Source organism: Ranitomeya imitator, chromosome 5 (genome assembly GCF_032444005.1).
Source record: "Ranitomeya imitator isolate aRanImi1 chromosome 5, aRanImi1.pri, whole genome shotgun sequence".
In the NCBI taxonomy this organism is placed as follows: domain Eukaryota; kingdom Metazoa; phylum Chordata; class Amphibia; order Anura; family Dendrobatidae; genus Ranitomeya; species Ranitomeya imitator.
The window spans coordinates 273742010-273766988 of NC_091286.1; the positions used below are offsets into that span (position 1 = coordinate 273742010).

Sequence of the window (24979 nt, forward strand, 5' to 3'; positions counted from 1 at the left end):
ATTGGACTCCATTCACTTTAGTACCTTTGACTCTTATATACAAACATGATCATCTTGTCAATCGGATTGCTCATTTTGCACAATGCACTTTTTAGCTAGTTACAATGTGTTTATTCTGCCTGTCTGTTGCTTGTCTACATTGTGGTTCCATCTTTGTGGCTTACTATTGTCATCACCTTACTACCAGTGTTTATACATGTTTTTCATATGTTTGTCTAATAAAGGTTTAACTTTTTATTCATGGTTCTTTTGGTGCTTATTCCTTTGATATGATTTCTATCTTCTGATAAAGTAGGTAACTAGAATCAGATAGATAGAGTGCAGAACTCTTCTCTCTTCTTCATTTGAATTAATGTACATTAAAAAGTACTCCCTATTGGTGCACATTGTATTCAAATAATGGTTTCAGAAAAAAAAATATTTGAATCAAAAGTAATTTATAAATTATATCTTTAATTTCATGACTTTAATTTTTTTAATGTTGTATGTTAGTAATATAATAATAATAAGCATACAATAGCAACTGATCCTAACATTTTTGCAGCAAATGTCAAAGAACACACATTTATGCAACTTCTATTTTATTTTACAATGTGACATTGATTACTAAAATTGAAGTCAAAACACAGTTAAGTAATTGTAGGCATTTTCTCTGTATTCAAAATAAGTTTATCGTCATTGTAAATGTAGAAAAGATGCATTAACAATACAAGAACAGACCTGCTTCACGGTGGAAAAATCCTTCTTGAATAAAATGTTATAAAATATCAAGAACAGTCTACATAAAATATATAACCGCAAGAACTGTACATTAGAACATTTCCTGATTTATCAGAGTATAGTATGTTAACAGAGCTGTAGCTAATCTTTGTACGAAGGTTAAAGATTTTGTGTTTCGCTGAACCCCCAATGCAGACTCAAATCTAGAACTTGGCCAAATTTGTCACCCCTTTTAAAACTGTAATGCAACATAATACTTGGCATAAACAGTGCTGTTATACTGCATACTACTGCATACACATATAGTACTGCTAATAAATATACATTACATGCTTCATTACAAATATACATAAACACATTACACATACATATACATTTTATGAATAAAAGTATTGGGGCACACTTCGTTACTGAATATAAGAGTGGTACCGTAATAGGATACCACCCTTTTAACTAGTCATGAAATTTCTTCCCCACTAAATATTCCATGATCAACTACTGTATTATAGAAATTGGCAGTTCTCAGGAGCCAGTGCAAATCATGTAAAGATACAGAGCAGCATCATAGAGTGTTAAAGTGCACAAAAGTCACCAATGCTCGGCTCACTCAATAACTACAGAGTTCGAAACCTCTTTTGCCATTATGTGCTTATGCAATGTGCGCTGGGAGCATCCCTGCATAAGTTGACATGGCTGATAGGCTGAATGCGATCCTTACATAACCTAGAACAATGCGAAAGGTTGGATAGAATGGTGTAAAGCACGCCACCACTAGACACTAAAGAAGTATTTTGAGGATTCTGTTATGTATATTGAAAGATTAACCTACTCTATGTGGTAGTTCACTGGGCAAATCTGTGATTGGCGGATGCCAAGAGAATGTTACTTGCATGGCTAAATTTCACCATATGTAACATTTGGTGCAGGAAGGATAATACTATGAGACTGTTTTTCTAGGTTGGCCCGGAGCCCTTAGTTCGAATGAAAGGTAATCTTATTACTGCAACAAGACATTGTGGTCAATTGTATGCTTACAGCTTTTGGGGAACAGTTTGGGGAAGGCCTTTTTCATTCTCAGCATGACTGGGCCCCAAAGTAAGGTCTATGAAGGCAAGGTTGGGTACGTTTGGTATGAAAGAAGTTCACTGGTCCACACAAAGCCTTGACCTTCTTCCTCCAAAAGGTGTTTAATGGGGTTAAGAATGAAAATTGCAAGCCAGACAAAAATTCTCAAACATACGCAAAGATATTGTGGAAAGCCTTCACAGAAGATTGGAATCTGTTATAGCTGCAAAGTGGGGATCAACTTTAACCTAAACCAAAGGTACCTTCACACTGAACGATATCGCTAGCGATCCGTGACGTTGCAGCGTCCTGGCTAGCGATATCGTTCAGTTTGACACGCAGCAGCGATCAGGATCCTGCTGTGATGTCGTTGGTCGCTGCAGAAAGTCCAGAACTTTATTTCGTCGCTGGACTCCCTGCAGACATCGCTGAATCAGCGTGTGTGACGCCGATTCAGCGATGTCTTCACTGGTAACCAGGGTAAACATCGGGTTACTAAGCGCAGGGCCGCGCTTAGTAACCCGATGTTTACCCTGGTTACCAGCGTAAACGTAAAAAAAACAAACACTACATACCTACATTCCGCTGTCTGTCCCCGACGCTGTGCTTCTCTGCTCTGGCTGTGAGCGCCAGCCAGCCGGAAAGCACAGCGGTGACGTCACTGCTCTGCTTTCTGGCCGCTGTGCTCACAGTCAGTGCAGGAAAGCACAGCGCCAGGGACAGACAGCAGAAGGTAAGTATGTAGTGTTTGTTTTTTTTACATTTACGCTGGTAACCAGGGTAAACATCGGGTTACCAAGTGCGGTCCTGCGCTAAGTAACCCGATGTTTACCCTGGTTACCAGTGGACTTCAGGATCGTTGGTCGCTGGAGAGCTGTCTGTGTGACAGCTCTCCAGCAACCAAACAGCGACGCTGCAGCGATCGACATCGTTGTCGGTATCGCTGCAGCATCGCTTAGTGTGACGGTACCTTAAGTTAATGCCTATTGATTTAAATTGAGATGTTATAAAAACTGCTTTGAGTATAATAGGTAGATGTTCCAATGCTGTGAATTATCTAAAGAGGCAAGAAACCTCAGCAAAAATTAATCTTTTTATTGTACCCTTTGTTTATTACACACACATGCTCAGTAAGCACATGTGTACACATATACATATGCATTAAACACAAAAGCAAAAAGACGGCAATAGCACTGGGGCTTCAGAGAAAAAAACCTCAAATAGTTTGTTGACCACCACATGGGCATGACATTTCTGCTCTATTTAAAGAGCCAAAAGAGCCAATTTATGAAACCCTTTTATTCAGAAAACTCACAAAATTGGCACCAGTTCTGCCAACTTTTTGAAAAAAAATGTGGACAGAGCATAGTCTTAGGGTATCATGCCTAGTGCTGCAAGATAGTCAATATAATTTTTTTTAAAAATGGCATAAATTATGGAAAAAATGTACGCCAGTCAATGACACATTTCTGAGTCAAGGCAAATGAAAGATGAACCAAACTTGGAATTTGATACATCTAAAAGCCTCCATATTCATTCTACTAATGTTGGCCGAACCCTCCAATATTGATGGATTCAGCTGACAGTTTAATGTGTATGGGGCACTGGCAATTGATTGTAGGATGGCATGTCGACTGGGCGTATCCAATTTCTTGGCTGAATTAGCGCTCCTGTGCATAGGAAATACGGCTAAGATGGCTACTGGCCAAACGATAGAGCGAAGCAATGTTCAGCTGACAGCCATCTGATGTGTACAGCTGGCTTTATTCAAGCTGAGTATAAAATGCCAATCTTGATGAATTTCAACCAGTTATCAATTGATACAATATAACTATCTGTGTCCATTATTAAGATATTTAAAATAATAGTAATGATATATAGTAGCCCCAACAATTTAATGCAGATATTTATTTATGTATTTAATCTTTAAGACAAATTTAAGATTTTTTATATGCCAGACATTTTTTAAAAATAGCAGCAACAGTCTGATTTAAATTATTGTGCACTTGGCCAACATCAGTGTTTTGCATTTGACTAGACAATTTCATACTGGGTTTAACTAAGATGCTAAGCTGATAAACTAAAGTGTATTCAGTCAAGATGATGATATTGATCAGTACAACTTGGTTTTATATGTTAAAAAAACAGTAAAGCAAGAAAGGTATGTACATGTCAAAGCCCTTACATGATAATTTATGCAAGATCTACAACTTAAGCTACATTTTTATGATAATAAATTAAGAATCAGGCATGTAAATCTGGCCATACTAAATTGTTTGCCACAGTGAAGTATGTCACCCCATCTAAAACTTTGATTTCAATATAACGCCAGGCTGCTACAGTTCTCTGCTTTCTTTGTTCTGTTGAGTGGCTACAGATGCAAGATTGGTGCTTGGCATGTGATTATTTTAAAGGGATTAACTACAATTTTTTAGTGCTTAATTTTCAGCCTGCGTGGTCAGTTTCCTTGTTTTTTTCTGTCATCAAATTCACTGAATTCATTTGATGTGTACCGTCTCCGACTTAACCTTCTGACCCTGCCTTCCAATACTAAATCGGGAACTGACATTCACCTCCACACCTTTCTTCTAGCACTTGTATCTGTCTGACTGTATATTGTACAGTATACCTGTAAACTTGATCTGGGTATTTGTACATACCTCCTTGCAGGAGATACAGCAGGCATTAAGAACAGGGGATACCTTTGACTCTGTAATATTGGATAAGCAATAACAACCCAATTTTAATCTTCTGGAAAAAAAATCTCCAACTATGAAGAATTTTTTCACTACTCTCATTCCTGAATGAGTGTTGCAATTCATTGTGAAACTCGGTGCTTCTTTGTAGAAAATCTTCCATCTGCATACCTGGTTCCATCCAACCAGGAAACTGGCATATAGTTATGTTCTTAACAAGAACACAAAGGGAGTGCTACAAACAGTAAGTTTGCAATTTGCCTCTTCAGACAGGAAGAGGCCTTGTACTATAGTGCTACCTATTGGAAGTAGAAATCCTAAAAGTCAATATCGACCAATAATGATCCTTGCCACATGACTAAGCATAAAAGCCAAACCAGAATTTTAATTTGCGGAAACATGTTTTGGGGTGTGGCACCACCCTCAGTGCAAAGCATGTGATCTGATTTGGCTGTATGAGAGGTCTGACTAGTGTCTAAGGGGTTATCTTTCTCCAAATGGAGAGAAACATGCCTGGCATGCCAGGGTACAGAGCCTTTTAGGACATGCAATACTTCTCTGGGAAATTAAACACAAAAATTGCCTTTTCAGAGAGGCAGAGAGAAAATAGTCAGATTAACCCACGACCAATTGCTTTTTGAGCTTGTCTACTCATGAATATTTATTACAATAAGGAGAGGAGAATAAGCCATTGCTATATACTTCTGGCAACTACTTGCCTCCCATGGGAATAAATAATCCTTTTTTTTACCATGACATCTTTTATAGGTGGGATTAAGGAGACCTTCAAAACTGGGCAGATTAAGGCTCAATGTATGACCAGCTTTAGATTATAGAAGCTAGCAGAAATTTCAGGAACGCTCTGTGTATTGTTAGTGTTAGACTCTGTACATGAGACATAAGTTTATCTACTTTTCTTTCCATGGTTATATATTATATATTCTTGCTTCCAGTGTATTTATGTACTGTATGTTAGAGTACCAAAACCATTATAGGGAAAAGTCATAGAAAAATCACATTTTGTTGAACTTTCTGTAAACTCTAAATACCTACAGTAAGTCTCTGGAGTGCTTATCTCATATGAAAGTGCTATATTTTTTCACAAGCTATTAATATCATGCGAATATTTTCTTCAGGTAGTGATTTCTCAGTTCAAAGATTTGTTGAAATGATGTCATTTTTGATTCTCCTTCAGTATTAGTCATTTAGTCCTATTAAGAATATTTAAAACAAGTCTGATTTTCATTCTATCTTATTATAGATTCTAGCTATTTGTAAATGCATTTGCGTCATGGTAAGATGAAGATTCCGTTTCAAAATAATCCTCCAGCCTCCACTGTAAGGTTTCAAAGGTCGGCCTGTTTTCTGGATTTGCATTCCAACATTCTAACATGATGCTATAAAGGTCCTGGGGACAGTTGAATGGTTTAGGCATCCTATAGCCATGTTCCAGTTTTTCTAATGCCTGCCGCCCATTCATGCCTGTACAAGAAAAGTAAAAAAATGTTAAAAACAATCCTTGTAATTTTAAAATTTACATAAGGGAATCATTTCCATCAATGTGCACTGTGGGATTCCTTTAAGTACATGATGACCTTGTCTTTTCAGTTAAAGTAAAGAGACCTTGATCAGCAATTAAAAAACATGAAATTGCTCAGCTGGTGAGACTGCAGGTAAACCATAGCTATAATTGCTCTCTGCATGCTGGGTTTTTTATTAAAGAATTTCAAATGAAAGTGAAATTTACAGGAATATGTTGAGAATGGTTTGCTTTATTTTAATAATAGATGGATCATTTCAATTAAATGAAAATGTGATCTCATCATTGTGTGCTCTTATTGTCTCGCTTAGAACATTTTATGAGACTCCGGTTAATAACATTCATGGAGAGGGACAACAACACTAAACATTTCCCCCTAGTTGGAAGTCAACCCTATGGAATGTCTGATTTATTCTTTTCATTTACGCTTCTCCTATCTATTCATACTTTTCACATAGTTAATATATGGAAAGAAAGATGAAAAATAGCTAACAAACACAAGATAGGCTATGAAACCGTCGAGTAGATAAATATATTCTATGGAATTTCTGATTTCTTGTACTCATTTACACTCGTTATGTTACTGTCTTTACGTACTTTTCATATAGTTAATATTTGTAAATCAATGATGACAGATAGCTAACGCTCAAAATCCATTTTATATTTCTGTTATACTTTTTCCCTCTTTCTGCTATACCTGGTAGGACACTGATTTTTGTTATAGATTTCTTCTACGGAATTTCTGATTTATTCTATTCATTTTCATTCCTCATATTATTGTCTTTGCACACTTTTTTTTTACAGGATCCTGACATGGAAGGGTATACAGCTCTGGCAAAAATTAAGAGACCACTGCAAAATGTTCACTTTGTCTGATTTTTCTCTTTATAGGTATATTTTTTGAGTAAAATGTAAATTTTTCATTTATTCTATAAACTGCTGACATGTCCCCGAATTTCCAAGCAATAAAGTTTGTACTTTTTTTCTGAAAAGGAAAAATGGTCAAAAATTTTTAAAAAACAGTGTTTTCAGACCTCAAACAATGCAAAGAAAACAAGTTCATAATCATTTAGAAACAACAATACTAATGTTTTAACTCAGGAAGAGTTCAGAAATCAATATTTTGTGGAATTATTATTATTTATTTATATAGCACTATTAATTCCATGGTGCTGTACATGAGAAGGGGTTACATAAAAATGCAAATATCACTTACAGTAAACAAAACTAACATTGACAGACTGATACAGAGGGGAGAGGACCCTGCCCTTGCAGGCTTACATTCTACAGGATTATGGGGAAGGAGACAGTAGGTCGAGGGTTGCAGGAGCTCCGATGGTGTTGAGGTGGTCGTGTGGTCATTACAGGTTGTAAGCTTCTTTGAAGAGGTGGGTTTTCAGGTTTCTTTTGAAGGATCCAAATGTGGTGGATAACCGGACATGTTGGGGCACAGAATTCCAAATGATGGGGGATATTCGGGAGAAGTCTTGAAGGCGATTGGGTGAGAAGGAGGTCTTGTGAGGACCGGCGATTACGTGAGGGAAGATATTGAGAGATTAGTTTGGAAATATACGAAGGAGAAAGGTTATGGATGGCTTTGTAGGTCAGTGTTAGTAGTTTAAACTGGATACACTGGGAAATTGGGAGCCAGTGAAGGGATTTGCAAAGAGGGGAAGCAGGAGTGTAGTGAGGAGAGAGATTAATTAGTTGGGCAGCAGAGATAAGGATGGACTGGAGAGGTGCGAGAGTGTTAGAAGGTAGGCCACAGAGGAGGATGTTGCAGTAGTCGAGGCGGGAGATGATTAGGGTATGCACAAGCATTTTGGTAAAGTGAGGGTTGAGGAAAGGATGGATTCTGAAAATATTTTTGAGCTGGAGGCGACAGGAGGTGGCGACAGCTTGGATGTGCGGTTTGAAGGACAGGGCAGAGCCCAGGGTTACTCCGAGGCAGCGGATTTTGGGGACAGGGGAAAGTGTGATTTCATTTATTGAAATAATTTATTGATTATGGCCCCATAAGATACTCCATAAATATATTTGCCCCATATAGTGCTGCACAAACCTTGATTATTGCCCCATAAGATGCTCCATACAGACACTTGCCCCATATAGTGCTGCACAAATGTTGATTATGGCCCCATACAGACACTTGCCCCATATAGTGCTGCACAAACGTTGATTATGGCCCCATACAGACACTTGCCCCATATAGTGCTGCACAAACGTTATGGCCCCATAAGATGCTCCATACAGACACTAGCCGTATTTGCTGTTGCTGCGATAAAAAAAAATCACACACTCACCTCTCCGTCGCTCAGGCCCCTGGCACTTTCAATATTCACCTGACTTTGTTCCGGCGTCGCTCCGTCTTCAGCATCTTCTGCGCTGACGTTCAGGCAGAGGGCACGCACTAACCACATCATCGCGCCCTCTGACCTGAGCGTCACTGCAGAAGACGCTGAAGATGGAGCGGCACCAGAACGAGGAGCAGATGAATATCGTGCAGTGCAGCGCTCCCCGTTATACTCATCTGCTCCTGGCGCTGTGCAGTCCCTGCTTTCCCGGCGCTGCAGCTTCTCCCTAAACTGAGCGGTCACCGCTACCGCTCATTACAGTAATGAATATGCGGCTCCACCCCTATGGGAGGTGGAGCCGCATATTCATTACTGTAATGAGCGGTACCAAGTGACGGCTCAGTACATGAAGAAGCTGGGGCACCAGGGAGCCGGGGACCTGCAGGGACCGCGCCAGGAGCAGGTGAGTATAATTAGACAGCCCCCGCTCCCCCTCCCCTGCCAACCCCTGGGTATGACTCGAGTATAAGCCGAGAGGGGGACTTTCAGCCCCCAAAAATGGGCTGAAAATCTCGGCTTATACTCGAGTATATACAATATTCAAAATTATGAAGAAAGTGGTACAATTCTGATGCTCAAAAAATAAAAATACAGATTACATGAGGATGAGCTCCTCTACTATTATTTCTTCTACAATCACTAACATTTTCCTTGATGGCAGACAGGAGGAGACAAGGGAAATTGTAATTACAATAAGGAGAGTGGCAAAAAAATTCCATTTTGACAAACATACAAATAGGAGAGGTGAGGACTCAATTCAGCCCGTTGCACTGTATGGTAATATGTATGTTACTGGGGCATTTCAAGAATTCCTCTATGCTGATTTAACATCTATACAGTAATAGAATTTTAATGAACAGACATTAAATGTATAATCTGTATTTAATATGTGGGTAAATATCTGCATGAAGAAAAAAAAATTGCACCATGCACTTGTCTCTTCTGTATTCTGGATGAGACTTGCCTGTTCAAGTTTATGGATGCGCAAAAAAATTGGATCCCATGTTGATTAACCAACTTTTTATGCATGCAGTACACTGCAATTCTGTAACATAAGAAACTGTTTTTGTCTTGTAAATTTTGAAAACTACTGATGTTTAAAGAAAAAATCATATTTTCTGGATGAAAAGCGAACTATTTTTGATTTGCTTGTGTGAACTTATCCTGACATAGAGAATCCTTGTAGATCAACAAAATCTCACTTGTCTGCAGTGCTTAAGCCCGGGGTTTCAATCAATCCAAATACACATTTATGATTAGTTCTTGTAAAGCATTTCTTTATTTCACTTAATGAATTGTTCCTCTGTATTCTTGCATGGTGGCCCAGTGGTCAATATGATAGCAGTGCTGTGCTGGATTCCAGTGACTGATTCCAATCAGGAGTACGTCAACCAATTACCAATCTGTGTTATTTGCCCTTCCTTTCTTATTTAATATGTATGTATAAATCCCTGGTGTTCGTTACAATATAATGGCATAAATTGTATAGCATATGTATTTATTAAAATACCAACAACACCAACATGTCAGATTTAACCTGCTGGTGTTGCTGCTGTTAAATACTACCTAAAAGCTTTGAGCAGTGTTGTGTCTGATATCTCCAGTGATGAGTATACCTATAGCTCCGTGGCATTGCCATATCTATTCTGGATTTATTTCACAATGTGGCGCCATGCTTCTTTTCATTAATTCAGTCAGTTAACCATGGCATATATTGTCCTGGAAGAGTTGGCGATGATTATGGCCACAGTGCCGATAATTAAAATTTATATAAATTATATGAGACAATGCGTTTCAAGGTCAGACAGACCTCTTCATTAAGTCAAATCATCTCTCCATGACACATAAAGAATAATTCTCTACAGCCCTTTGCCTTAAATTAATGTTTACGGACTCAGAGGTTCTTCACTGTGTGAAAGAAATATATATCATGTAGATCTCACTTCCATGTATACTCATATATACCCACAGCTAATATATACATTATAATCAATGGTTTAAAATGGCTGACAAACTGATATAAGCCAGACAGACTGTATGGGGGTTTTCCAGGCAAAAAGCGGAACAGTACCAGATGTATTAAGTGATGATCAGATGTCTCAACTTAGTCCTAGATGCAGACAGCTCAATTTTAGTTGCTTAATCAGCATTCATATGTGCAGTAAACACAATATTCCATATATATTTAGATAACCAATAACAGAGGAGCTAGACAATATGGTAATTAACTAACCACCCCTAAACACCTCCTTTCTATATGCAATTATAAAACTATGTACAGTGGGGCAAAAAAGTATTTAGTCAGTCAGCAATAGTGCAAGTTCCACCACTTAAAAAGATGAGAGGCGTCTGTAATTTACATCATAGGTAGACCTCAACTATGGGAGACAAACTGAGAAAAAAAAATTGAGAAAATCACATTGTCTGTTTTTTTAACATTTTATTTGCATATTATGGTGGAAAATAAGTATTTGGTCAGAAACAAAATTTCATCTCAATACTTTGTAATATATCCTTTGTTGGCAATGACAGAGGTCAAACGTTTTCTGTAAGTCTTCACAAGGTTGCCACACACTGTTGTTGGTATGTTGGCCCATTCCTCCATGCAGATCTCCTCTAGAGCAGTGATGTTTTTGGCTTTTCGCTTGGCAACACGGACTTTCAACTCCCTCCAAAGGTTTTCTATAGGGTTGAGATCTGGAGACTGGCTAGGCCACTCCAGGACCTTGAAATGCTTCTTCCGAAGCCACTCCTTCGTTGCCCTGGCGGTGTGCTTTGGATCATTGTCATGTTGAAAGACCCAGCCACGTTTCATCTTCAATGCCCTTGCTGATGGAAGGAGGTTTGCACTCAAAATCTCACGATACATGGCCCCATTCATTCTTTCATGTACCCGGATCAGTCGTCCTGGCCCCTTTGCAGAGAAACAGCCCCAAAGCATGATGTTTCCACCACCATGCTTTACAGTAGGTATGGTGTTTGATGGATGCAACTCAGTATTCTTTTTCCTCCAAACACGACAAGTTGTGTTTCTACCAAACAGTTCCAGTTTGGTTTCATCAGACCATAGGACATTCTCCCAAAACTCCTCTGGATCATCCAAATGCTCTCTAGCAAACTTCAGACGGGCCCGGACATGTACTGGCTTAAGCAGTGGGACACGTCTGGCACTGCTTGATCTGAGTCCATGGTGGCGTAGTGTGTTACTTATGGTAGGCCTTGTTACATTGGTCCCAGCTCTCTGCAGTTCATTCACTAGGTCCCCCCGCGTGGTTCTGGGATTTTTGCTCACCGTTCTTGTGATCATTCTGACCCCACGGGGTGGGATTTTGCGTGGAGCCCCAGATCGAGGGAGATTATCAGTGGTCTTGTATGTCTTCCATTTTCTAATTATTGCTCCGACTGTTGATTTCTTCACTCCAAGCTGGTTGGCTATTGCAGATTCAGTCTTCCCAGCCTGGTGCAGGGCTACAATTTTGTTTCTGGTGTCCTTTGACAGCTCTTTGGTCTTCACCATAGTGGAGTTTGGAGTCAGACTGTTTGAGGGTGTGCACAGGTGTCTTTTTATACTGATAACAAGTTTAAACAGGTGCCATTACTACAGGTAATGAGTGGAGGAAAGAGGAGACTCTTAAAGAAGAAGTTACAGGTCTGTGAGAGCCAGAAATCTTGATTGTTTGTTTATGACCAAATACTTATTTTCCACCATAAAATGCAAAAAAAATGATAAAAAAACAGACAATGTGATTTTCTGGATTTTTTTTTCTCAGTTTGTCTCCCATAGTTGAGGTCTACCTATGATGTAAATTACAGACGCCTCTCATCTTTTTAAGTGGTGGAACTTGCACTATTGCTGACTGACTAAATACTTTTTTGCCCCACTGTATGTACAATAAATCATCAGTATTTGATGGAATGTTTTTCTGTCACAATGATGTACAGTCCATTCTTGATGAGCGCTCAAAATACTTAGTGTTATTGGGAACGGTCGCAGCACACACAGGGACAGATTTATCCAAACCAAATTTCCATAACATCTGGCGTCTGCTCGCGGGGCGTGGACGGAACACACGGGGACCCTGCTGACCGGAGAGATGAAGGTGTTGGCCACGGCCTTGGTTCACAGGATGGAAACTGCGCAGCTCCATAAGTAAGGTAAGGAATTGTTATCATCTTACCTGAAAGTCCCCTGTGCCCAGTCCGGGTCAATACCTCTTGCTGGTCAGGTGTGGTCACCACCGCATTCCCAGGTAGTGTAAAAAGTCCAAACCCGTATCCAAAACCCTGGGATATAAGTCAAGGTGTCTGCTGTGTGCCGTGTATGTGGTCCATATTTGTGTAAGATCCGGGAGAAAGTTGGAACGGTGACTGTTTTGCTGGTGGTTGCTGGGTAACAGACCGCAGGAGGTCAAATCGCTCGATAAGTTATTGCAGGATTGCCGTGCATAGGAGGGACAGGTAGTCCCGGGGCAGGTAGTCCCATGTTCCAGGCTCAGGTAGTGATAACTTAGAGGGCTACTGCAGATTCCCGTTGTGCCGGCGAGCCAGTGAGGATGACCGGACCGGGGTGGTAGATTTCCCGATTGTGTTTCTCACTCAGGTGGCCCGGGCACAGGTGTGCCCTGTGCGATTGTCAGTTGTCTGTTCCCAGAGTAACCTGTACATGTCACAGAATAATAAAAAGGGCATCGATTCTCCCAGAGTCTGTATCTGTTTGTTCAAGTTAAGCATTGCTGCTTTAAGTGCATACAATTATAAAGGAAAGTTTTTTTCTCTTTTTCTGAACTTCCCCTTCTGCTGTAGCAAAGATATACTGTATCCATTGTAAATCACGCTGTCACATCTGTTTTTTTTCTTTTTTTGCTAAGTTTCCTGTTTCTGCAGTGCTGGCTATGGTGTAGCCATTTTTGAAGAAGTGAAACTAAATGGTATCTATCATTTTTGCTGTGAAATACTTGTTTTCAGACATGTGATTTTAGTGACATTGGAGATAGCAGCATAAGAAAAGGGGAAGTGTGTGTCTGACTGCGTTTGAGCGCAGAGAGTTTTGAAAAAAAAGAGAAGCCGTTTTAACTTTTTACTCTTTGAAGGTTTTCCTTCTGTCTTTTCTCATTTTACAGCTTTTTTTGAGTTTTTTTAAGTTTTCTGTGCAATATGTGGCGTGCCCCGACCCTCCCTACAGGGAGAAGGCTGTTGTGAATTCTGTGGCAGAGCTCCCTCCTGTGGTCACAAGTGGTACTTCGGCTGATTCTCTCTGGGAGCTTCCGTTTGTGGAGGAAACTGGTACTGCTGCTTCTGAGTTTCCTCCCTCAGGTGATCTGGTGAGGTCGTTAGGTGCTTCTCTACTTAACCCCACCTAATGCTTTGATTCATGCTTCCTGTCAATGTTCCAGTGTTGGACTTGTGTTTCTCTGGATCATTCCTGTGGCCTGCTGCTCTGCATAGCTAAGTGCTTCTTTGCTATTTGTTGCTATTTTTTCTGTCCAGCTTGTCTATTTGTTTTGCTGGAAGCTCTGGGACGCAAAGGGTGTACCTCCGTGCCGTTAGTTCGGTACGGAGGGTCTTTTTGCCCCTTTGCGTGGTTTTCTTTAGGGTTTTGTGTAGACCGCAAAGTTATCTTTCCTATCCTCGTTCTGTCTAGAATATCGGGCCTCACTTTGCTGAATCTATTTCATCCCTACGTTTGTCTTTTCATCTTACTCACAGTCATTATATGTGGGGGGCTGCCTTTTCCTTTGGGGTATTTCTCTGAGGCAAGGTAGGCTTATTTTTTCTATCTTCAGGCTAGTTAGTTTCTCAGGCTGTGCCGAGTTGCATAGGTAGCGTTAGGCGCAATCCACGGCTGCCTCTAGTTGTGTTTGGAGAGGATCAGGGATTGCGGTCTGCAGAGTTCCCACGTCTCAGAGCTCGTTCTATGATTTTGGGTTATTGTCAGATCACTGTATGTGCTCTGACCTCCATGTCCATTGTGATACTGAATTGCCTTTCAGAACAGTACAGGAAGCCCAAAGTACTAATGATTCTCAATAGAGGGAAAAAAGAAGTCCTGAGACCATTTTTTTTCTTGGCTTTGTGTTTTGTCTTTTTTTTCCCCTAGACATTTGGGTGGTTCAGTACACAGGTGTAGCGATGGACATTAGAAGTCTGTCTTCATTTGTGGATCAGCTCTCGGCAAGAGTACAAAAGATTCAAGCCACTATTGATCAGAAATCTATGTTAGAACCAAGAATTCCTATTCCTGATTTGTTTTTTGGAGATAGAACTAAGTTTCTGAGTTTCAAAAATAATTGTAAGTTATTTCTGGCCTTGAAACCTCGTTCCTCTGGTGATCCAGTTCAACAGGTTTTGATTTTTATTTCTTTTTGCGCGGCGACCCTCAGGACTGGGCATTTTCTCTTGCACCAGGAGATCCTGCATTGAGTAATATCAATGCGTTTTTCCTGGCGCTCGGATTGCTGTACGATGAGCCTAATTCAGTGGATCAGGCAGAAAAGAATTTGCTGGCTCTTTGTCAGGGTCAGGATGAGATAGAGGTATATTGCCAGAAATTTAGAAAATGGTCAGTGCTCACTCAATGGAATGAATCTGCGCTGGCAGCTATGTTCAGAAAGGGTCTCTCTGAAGCCCTTAAGGATGTCATGGTGGGATTTCCTATGCCTGCTGGTTTGAATGAGTCTATGTCTTTGGCTATTCAGATCGGTCGACGCTTGCGTGAGCGTAAATCTGTGCACCATTTGGCGGTATTACCTGAGCTTAAACCTGAGCCTATGCAGTGCGATAGGACTTTGACCAGAGTTGAACGGCAAGAACACAGACGTCTGAATGGGCTGTGTTTCTACTGTGGTGATTCCACTCATGCTATCTCTGATTGTCCTAAGCGCACTAAGCGGTTCGCTAGGTCTGCCACCATTGGTACGGTACAGTCAAAATTTCTTCTGTCCGTTACCTTGATCTGCTCTTTGTCATCATATTCTGTCATGGCGTTTGTGGATTCAGGCGCTGCTCTGAATTTGATGGACTTGGAATATGCTAAGCGTTGTGGGTTTTTCTTGGAGCCCTTGCAGTGTCCTATTCCATTGAGAGGTATTGATGCTACGCCTTTGGCCAAGAATAAGCCTCAATACTGGACCCAGCTGACCATGTGCATGGCTCCTGCACATCAGGAGGATATTCGCTTTCTGGTGTTGCATAATCTGCATGATGTGGTCGTGTTGGGGTTGCCATGGCTACAAGCCCATAATCCAGTATTGGATTGGAAATCCATGTCGGTGTCCAGCTGGGGTTGTCAGGGGGTACATGGTGATGTTCCATTTTTGTCAATTTCGTCATCCACCCCTTCTGAGGTTCCAGAGTTCTTGTCTGATTACCGGGATGTATTTGATGAGCCCAAGTCCGATGCCCTACCTCCGCATAGGGATTGTGATTGTGCTATCAATTTGATTCCTGGTGGTAAATTCCCAAAAGGTCGACTGTTTAATTTATCCGTGCCTGAGCACACCGCTATGCGCAGTTATGTGAAGGAATCCCTGGAGAAGGGGCATATTCGCCCGTCATCGTCGCCATTAGGAGCAGGGTTCTTTTTTGTAGCCAAAAAGGATGGTTCGCTGAGACCTTGTATAGATTATCGCCTTCTTAATAAGATCACTGTTAAATTTCAGTACCCCTTGCCTTTGTTATCTGATTTGTTTGCTCGGATTAAGGGGGCTAGTTGGTTCACCAAGATTGATCTTCGTGGTACGTATAATCTGGTGCGAATCAGGTGAGGCGATGAATGGAAAACTGCATTTAATACGCCCGAGGGTCATTTTGAGTATCTAGTGATGCCATTCGGACTTGCCAATGCTCCATCAGTGTTTCAGTCCTTTATGCATGACATCTTCCGAGAGTACCTGGATAAATTCCTGATTGTGTACTTGGATGACATTTTGATCTTCTCGGATGATTGGGAGTCTCATGTGAAACAGGTCAGAACGGTTTTTCAGGTCCTGCGTGCTAATTCTTTGTTTGTGAAGGGATCAAAGTGTCTCTTTGGTGTGCAGAAGGTTTCATTTTTGGGGTTCATCTTTTCCCCTTCTACTATCGAGATGGATCCTGTTAAGGTCCAAGCCATCCATGATTGGACTCAGCCGACATCTCTGAAAAGTCTGCAAAAGTTCCTGGGCTTTGCTAATTTTTATCGTCGCTTCATCTGCAATTTTTCTAGTATTGCCAAACCATTGACCGATTTGACCAAGAAGGGTGCTGATTTGGTCAATTGGTCTTCTGCTGCTGTGGAAGCTTTTCAAGAGTTGAAGCGTCGTTTTTCTTCTGCCCCTGTGTTGTGTCAACCAGAGGTTTCTCTTCCGTTCCAGGTCGAGGTTGATGCTTCTGAGATTGGAGCAGGGGCTGTTTTGTCGCAGAGAGGTTCTGATTGTTCAGTGATGAAACCATGCGCTTTTTTTTCCAGGAAGTTTTCACCTGCTGAGCGGAATTATGATGTGGGCAACCGAGAGTTGCTGGCCATGAAGTGGGCATTCGAGGAGTGGCGTCATTGGCTTGAAGGAGCTAAGCATCGCGTGGTGGTATTGACTGATCATAAGAACCTGACTTATCTCGAGTCTGCTAAGCGTTTGAACCCTAGACAGGCTCGTTGGTCGCTGTTTTTCGCCCGTTTTGACTTTGTGATTTCGTACCTTCCGGGCTCTAAAAATGTGAAGGCGGATGCTCTGTCTAGGAGTTTTGTGCCCGACTCTCCGGGTTTATCTGAGCCGGCGGGTATCCTCAAGGAAGGAGTAATTGTGTCTGCCATCTCCCCTGATTTGCGGCGGGTGCTGCAAAAATTTCAGGCTAATAAACCTGATCATTGTCCAGCGGAGAAACTGTTTGTCCCGGATAGGTCGATTAATAAAGTGATCTCTGAGGTTCATTGTTCGGTGTTGGCTGGTCATCCTGGAATCTTTGGTACCAGAGAGTTAGTGGCTAGATCCTTTTGGTGGCCGTTTCTGTCGCGGGATGTGCGTTCTTTTGTGCAGTCCTGTGGGATTTGTGCTCGGGCTAAGCCCTGCTGTTCTCGTGCCAGTGGGTTGCTTTTGCCCTTGCCGGTCCCGAAGAGACCTTGGACACATATCTCTATGGATTTTATTTCAGATCTTCCCGTCTCTCAAAAGATGTCAGTCATTTGGGTGGTCTGTGATCGCTTTTCTAAGATGGTCCATCTGGTACCCTTGTCCAAGTTGCCTTCCTCCTCTGATTTGGTGCCATTGTTCTTCCAGCATGTGGTTCGTTTGCATGGCATTCCAGAGAATATCGTTTCTGACAGAGGTTCCCAGTTTGTTTCGAGGTTTTGGCGAGCCTTTTGTGGTAGGATGGGCATTGACTTGTCTTTTTCCTCGGCTTTTCATCCTCAGACTAATGGCCAGACCGAATGAACCAATCAGACCTTGGAAACCTATCTGAGATGCTTTGTTTCTGCCGATCAGGATGACTGGGTGTCCTTTTTGCCTTTGGCTGAGTTCGCCCTTAATAATCGGTTTCGCCATTTTTCTGCAATTCTGGGTTCCATCCTCGTTTCTCTTCAGGACAGGTTGAGTCTTCGGACTGTCCTGGTGTGGATTCTGTGGTGGACAGGTTGCAGCAGATTTTGACTCATGTAGTGGACAATTTGACCTTGTCCCAGGAGAAGGCTCAACGTTTCGCTAATCGCAGACGCCGTGTGGGTCCCCGACTTCGTGTTGGGGATCTGGTTTGGTTATCTTCTCGTCATATTCCTATGAAGGTTTCCTCTCCGAAGTTTAAACCTCGTTTCATTGGTCCTTATAGGATTTCTGAGGTTATTAATCCTGTGTCTTTTCGTCTGACCCTCCCAGATTCTTTTTTCATACATAACGTCTTCCATAGGTCATTGTTGCGGAGATACGTGGCACCTATGGTTCCATCTGTTGACCCTCCTGCCCCGGTTTTGGTGGAGGGGGAATTGGAGTATATTGTGGAGAAGATTTTGGATTCTCGTGTTTCAAGACGGAAACTCCAGTATCTGGTTAAATGGAAGGGTTATGCTCAGGAGGATAATTCCTGGGTTTTTGCCTCTGATGTCCATGCTCCCGATCTTGTTCGTGCCTTTCATGTGGCTCATCCTGGTCGGCCTGGGGGCTCTGGTGAGGGTTCGGTGACCCCTCCTCAAGGGGGGGGTACTGTTGTGAATTCTGTGGCAGAGCTCCCTCCTGTGGTCACAAGTGGTACTTCGGCTGATTCTCTCTGGGAGCTTCCGTTTGTGGAGGAAACTGGTACTGCTGCTTCTGAGTTTCCTCCCTCAGGTGATCTGGTGAGGTCGTTAGGTGCTTCTCTACTTAACCCCACCTAATGCTTTGATTCATGCTTCCTGTCAATGTTCCAGTGTTGGACTTGTGTTTCTCTGGATCATTCCTGTGGCCTGCTGCTCTGCATAGCTAAGTGCTTCTTTGCTATTTGTTGCTATTTTTTCTGTCCAGCTTGTCTATTTGTTTTGCTGGAAGCTCTGGGACGCAAAGGGTGTACCTCCGTGCCGTTAGTTCGGTACGGAGGGTCTTTTTGCCCCTTTGCGTGGTTTTCTTTAGGGTTTTGTGTAGACCGCAAAGTTATCTTTCCTATCCTCGTTCTGTCTAGAATATCGGGCCTCACTTTGCTGAATCTATTTCATCCCTACGTTTGTCTTTTCATCTTACTCACAGTCATTATATGTGGGGGGCTGCCTTTTCCTTTGGGGTATTTCTCTGAGGCAAGGTAGGCTTATTTTTTCTATCTTCAGGCTAGTTAGTTTCTCAGGCTGTGCCGAGTTGCATAGGTAGCATTAGGCGCAATCCACGGCTGCCTCTAGTTGTGTTTGGAGAGGATCAGGGATTGCGGTCTGCAGAGTTCCCAAGTCTCAGAGCTCGTTCTATGATTTTGGGTTATTGTCAGATCACTGTATGTGCTCTGACCTCCATGTCCATTGTGATATTGAATTGCCTTTCAGAACAGAAGGCATCATTGTTTCAACCAGGCCCTCTGTTGTGAATTCTGTGGCTGAATTCACTCCTGTGGTCACAAGTGGTACTGCAGCTTCTGAGCTTCCTCCCTCAGGTGTTCTGGTGAGCTCGTTAACTGCTTCATTACTTAACTCCGCCTGATGCTGCTATCCTTGCTCCTTGTCAATGTTTCAGTGTTGGATCTGCGCTTCTCCTGATTGTTCCTGTGACCTGCTGCTCTGTATAGCTAAGTGCTTTTGCTTTTTTGTTGCTTTTTTTCTGTCCAGCTTGTCTTTTGTTTTGCTGGAAGCTCTGAGACGCAAAGGGTGTACCGCCGTGCCGTTAGTTCGGCACGGTGGTTTTTTTTTGCCCCCCTTTGCGTGGTTTTGCTTTAGGGTTTTTTGTAGACTGCAAAGTTCGCTTTACTGTCCTCGCACTGTCCTAGAATATCGGGCCCCACTTTGCTGAATCTATTTCATCCCTACGTTTTGTCTTTTCATCTTACTCACAGTCATTATATGTGGGGGGCTGCCTTTTCCTTTGGGGAATTTCTCTGGGGCAAGTCAGGCCTATTTTTCTATCTTCAGGCTAGCTAGTTTCTTAGGCTGTGCCGAGTTGCCTAGGTAGTTGTTAGGCGCAATCCACAGCCGCTTTTAGTTGTGTTTAGGATAGGATCAGGTGTGCAGTCTACAGAGTTTCCACGTCTCAGAGCTCGTTCTTGTATTTTTGGGTATTTGTCAGATCACTGTGTGCGCTCTGATCGCTAAGCACACTGTGTTTCTGGATTGCCTTCATAACACCTGTCATTAGCAAACATAACAGCCCTCTAAGAGACTGCACAGAGGGGGAGGAATTCTCCTTTCTATCCTCCTTTTTCTCTGTCACTCTTTCTCTCCTCCTTCTTCTCTTTCACTCTCCTTTCTTCTCCTCTTTCTACACACTTTTCTCTTCTCTCCCTCTCTTTATCTCTATCCTCTACACCTCTACTCCTCCTTCTCCTTCTTCTCCACACCTCTTTCCTCCTTCACTCACCCTCCTTCTCTCCTCCTTCTTCACTCCCCCACCACACCTATCTCCTCCTGCTCTTCCTTCTCCACACCCATCTCCACACCTCTCTTCTCCTCCTCTTCTCTCTCCTCCACACCTCCCATCTTCTCCTCCCTCTGTTCCTTTTTCCTCACTCCTCACCTCCTCCTCCTATACACCTTTCATCAACCCCTCCTTCTTCTTCTTCATCTCCTCCTTCTTCTCTACCCCATATATCTCATCCTGTTTCAGACTTTTCTTCTTCTGTGTTGCCGGCTGGGCCAACGCCCAATTCAAACAATGTGGTGCTTACAGCACAAGGCACCCCTTCTATGTACCTGGCACAGTCCATTGCCAGTTGTGACATCGGAGAAAGAAGGTGAAAATCCCCCTACACACAAACCAGTAGGCAACCCCCAGACACATCAGGCAGCAGACTGCTCAGCCCTGAGTGCAGAGGGGGGAGGACTGACATCATCATCTGCTGATGATGTACAACTTCAGCACCGGTCAGAGCTGCCTACATACACACCAACATAGAATTATAAGCCTATGCTTCGGCAAGGGGGGAGGCATCCTCACACAAAAAGGCAACTTCTGATTCCAAAATTCAGCCAGAGTATGACCCCAGCACACGCTATCAAAACTATTCCTCTGATGAAGATGGGGAGGGAACATCATACATGCTGCCCAGTACTAGGAAAAGAAACCCACAGGCACCAAGAATGCAGGGGCAGATAGAGGCACCACCATTACATTATGTGCACTTCACCCCAAGTTAGGTGACCACCAGATTTCTCAACAATCTTCCAGATCCAGGGATGCATCTCATGCCATTTTACCGAAGAATGTAGCAGAACCAGCAAACATATGCAGCCACCTGGGATGATCTCTGGGCCATAAATGGAAATAAAAGCAGGTGATGCACTCTGGCCAGTCATGAAGGAACCATTCAAACTTCCAACAGAATTAGATGTACACGCTTGGGAGTCAGGGTCACGGCTAATTGAACAGCTCAGAGAGTGGGCCAAAGGCAGATTGGCAGGACAAGCCCTCACCTTACATGACAGGCAAATGTTGGCACAGGCCTTTGTGCATGGACTGAGACAGCCAATCAGGAAACCATTGATAGTGGCTAGGCCCGAGAACAGGTCAATAGCAGTGGACTGACCCAGCAAAACGGGTTATGTGCACCTAGGAGACTGTTTATTGCCAAATTGTCGCCAAAACTGCCGCCATTATAGCGCCACAAAGAGTGCGAAGAAGGAAACAGGTGCTACGCTGCTGAGAACGCCGGAAGGGGAGCCAGAAGTGAAGATGCTGCAAAGTGCCGAGCGACACACCGGAAGAACCGCTGCAGACTCCGGAGAGGAGACACCGACCTCAATAAGGTTAGCAAAGGGGAGAAGCTATGTCAAACCAGGGGGAAGAAGTGATGGCAGATGCAGCCACAGCCCCTGTAATGCCCCAAGACCTCGGGTTGGATGCAGCCGCCGGTCTCATGGCACCCCCGGGCCTCGCCACAGATGCACCTGCAGGCCCCATCTTACCACCAGGCCCCGCAGCTTTAATCAGCAGGCAGGACCCTGCTGCTGCTACAGTGGCCATCATGCCATTGTCCACAGTAGCCAAAGGAATTGAGTCCCAACCAGGAGTGCAGGACACGGCCCCTCTCATGGTGACCACTGACCTGGAAACGCAACCACCCTACAAAGACACAAGTAGTGTCAAGTGTTATAAGTGTGGCAAGTTTGGCCATTTCCGGAACCAGTGCAGAGCACCCATGCAACCCAAGACTTGGTCCAGAGAAACAGGTCAAGGAAGAATTACAGAAAGCAGTGAAGTACCCCGTCCATAGGACAGGGGCAAGTAAGCAAGGCCCGCAAGACACTACGCTCCTGACATGTAAAACCCCATCTGCAGGACCAATGCCTCAAATTACTCTGAAAGTGGATGGAGTTGTCAGATCTTTTCTTCTGCACACCAGTGCAGCTAGAAGTGTGATGAGACCTGTGGAACTCCCCGATCCCACCTGCCTATCAGAATCCTCTGTGTCTCGCATGGGCATTGATGGTTAAGGCAGACATTCCCAGCCTACAAAGCCACTGAGCGTGTGCACTCAGCCAGGACACGCTATCCTGTCCCATTTGTGGTGTCAGGGACCTGCCACTCCATCTGCTGGGAGCGGACCTACTGCAGAAGCTGAAGGCGACCACAGTGTTCCAGGAAGATGGGACTGTGACACTTTCTTCTTCCCTGACCCAAGAAGAATCGTGCTGGCGGCCCTACAGGAACCTCAAACAACTGATGGAGGCCTACCCAAGGAGGTACTGGACGTAGTACCAGAAAGTCTATGGTCTAAGGGACCCCAGGATGTGGGAAAAACTCAAGTTGCCCCAGTGCGGGTATCACTCAAGCCAGGCACTCCATATCCTCGTAAGGCCCAGTATCCCCTGCCTATCACCCAGAGTCAAGCTGTCTCAGACCAATTGAAGGTGTTCCTGGAAATAGGAATCATTGTTCCGTGCACATCGCCTTGCAATACCCCACTTTTACCTTTCAAGAAAAAGACTGTAAAAGGAGAGCCAACCAAGTTCAGAATGGTACATGACCTGAGAGATGTGAATGACGCCACGGTGTTTGAAACTCCAATTGTGCCGAATCTGCACACTCTGCTCTCAAATGTGCCTTCCACAGCAAAAGTGTTCACAGTGACCGACCTGGCTAATGCTTTCTCCAATGTTCCCCTTCATCCGGAAGACCAATTCCTGTTTGCCTTAACGCACCAGGGGGGACAGCACACATGGACAGTGATGTCACAGATCAGCGAGGCAATGTCCACGGTCCTCACCAACTGTGTCACAGAGCATGCAGAAGTAACCCTGCTACAATACATGGACGATCTACTCCTTTGTGCAGTTGACTTTGACATGTGTAAAGCCCATTTCTTGTCTCTCCTACTCTACCTGGCGGAGAAGCACTGCAAGGTCTCAAAGAACAAAGTCCAGTGGTGTCTGAAGCGAGTTACGTTCCAGAGACACTGTATTGCTCACCAGACAAAACATCTGACAGATAACCGAAAGACCACAGTGGAGAAGACGGTTCCTCCAACAACTCCAAAGGCGTTACAGGCCTTCCTTGGTCTAGTTTCGTATTGCAGAGCCTGGATCCCTGATGCCTCAGTCCTAATGCAGCCTCTGTATGACTGCGTCAACGTAACCCGGTTCCTCCTGACAGATGCAGCCTTCAGCTCCTTGAAGAAGTTAAAAGGCTCTGTAGTCTCAGCGCTAACACTTTGCCTACCTGACTTTGAGAAGCCATTCTGTCTCTACCTGTTGGAAAAAGAAGGCTTTGCTACTGGAGTCCTGACGCAGCTTCAGGGGGAAAAGCAGAGACCTTTGGACTACTTTTCAGCTCGCCTGGATCCAGTTGCAAGGGAAGCCCCCTCCTGCATGAGAGCAGCATTTGCAGCACACGCCCTCCTGGACAAGACTGCTGACATCATTTTTGGATTGCAGATTGGAAATCCTGGCTCCGTATGACATCTCAGAAATCCTCAACCAAACTCAGCCAAAACATCTCTCTACCACCAGGCATCTTTGCCTCCAGTGCTCTCTACTCCTGCCCGACAGTGTCACCATCTCCAGATGCACAGTCCTCAACCCGTCCACTCTACTCCCACTCCAAAGGGGGGATACAGATAAGGACCCTCAGATCAAAAGTCTGATCAAGATCTGCATGATACCTTCTGCAGGGATCTGGATTTGCTCCGGACGGATGACCATGATTGCTTCAGAATCATGCAACAGGAAACACCAGGACTGCCCAAGGTGGCAGAAGAGCCACTGACCAACCCAGAGTTGATCCTCTATGTGGATGGCTCCAGATTTGCAGATGATGAAGGAAGATTCCACACGGGATGTGCAGTGACCAGCAATCAAGAGATTCTGTGGTCCAGAAGTCTGCTGCCTAGTCTGTCAGCCCAGGAAGCAGAACTGATAGCGCTGACGAAGGCCTACCAGATGGCAGAAGACAAGACTGTGAACATGTATACCGATTCAAGGTACTTGCATGGCATAGCACATGACTTTGGACCCATCTGGGCTGCAAGAGACTTCATCACAGCAAGCGGAACAACCATGAAGCATCATGGAGCCATCAAGGACCTGCTGGACGCATCCAACTTCCAAACTGGTGGCAGTACTAAAAGTCAAAGCACATGGAAAATTGAACACAGTAGAGGAACGGGGCAACAACATGGCGGATATGGCAGCCAAAGGAAGACAATATGGAGAAGTGGGAGAGGTCGTAGAGCTGGACGGCTACTACATGATGACTGAAGACAAGAAACCTGACCAGATGGTATCCTGGGATCTGCTCAAAAAGCTGCAAGAGTAAGCCCCAAAAGGACAAGAAGGAATGCTGGATACGAATGGGAGCAACAAATGAAGAAGGAAGGGTATACGCAATGGACTACAAACCCTGTTTACCCTAAAGCATGCACCCTATGGTGGTCCAGTGGGCACATGGGCCCACACACAGATCAAAGACACAGATGAATGATCTGATTGGTGCTAACTGGTTCGCTCCAGGGTTCTCCACCCTAACAGCCAAGTT

The 24979-nt window shown here is 43.6% G+C and overlaps 1 protein-coding gene across 1 annotated transcript in view; it reads right to left on the bottom strand.

Moving 5' to 3' along the window:
• Nucleotides 1-433: 433 nt before the first annotated feature.
• The window catches only part of FRK (fyn related Src family tyrosine kinase), a 182354-nt gene continuing 157808 nt past the window's right edge, over nucleotides 434-24979 (bottom strand). Inside the window, exon 8 of the mRNA XM_069726168.1 lies at nucleotides 434-5963. Within this exon, the coding sequence (XP_069582269.1) occupies nucleotides 5746-5963 (218 nt within the window). The 3' untranslated portion in view covers nucleotides 434-5745. The remainder of the gene's footprint in view (nucleotides 5964-24979) is intronic.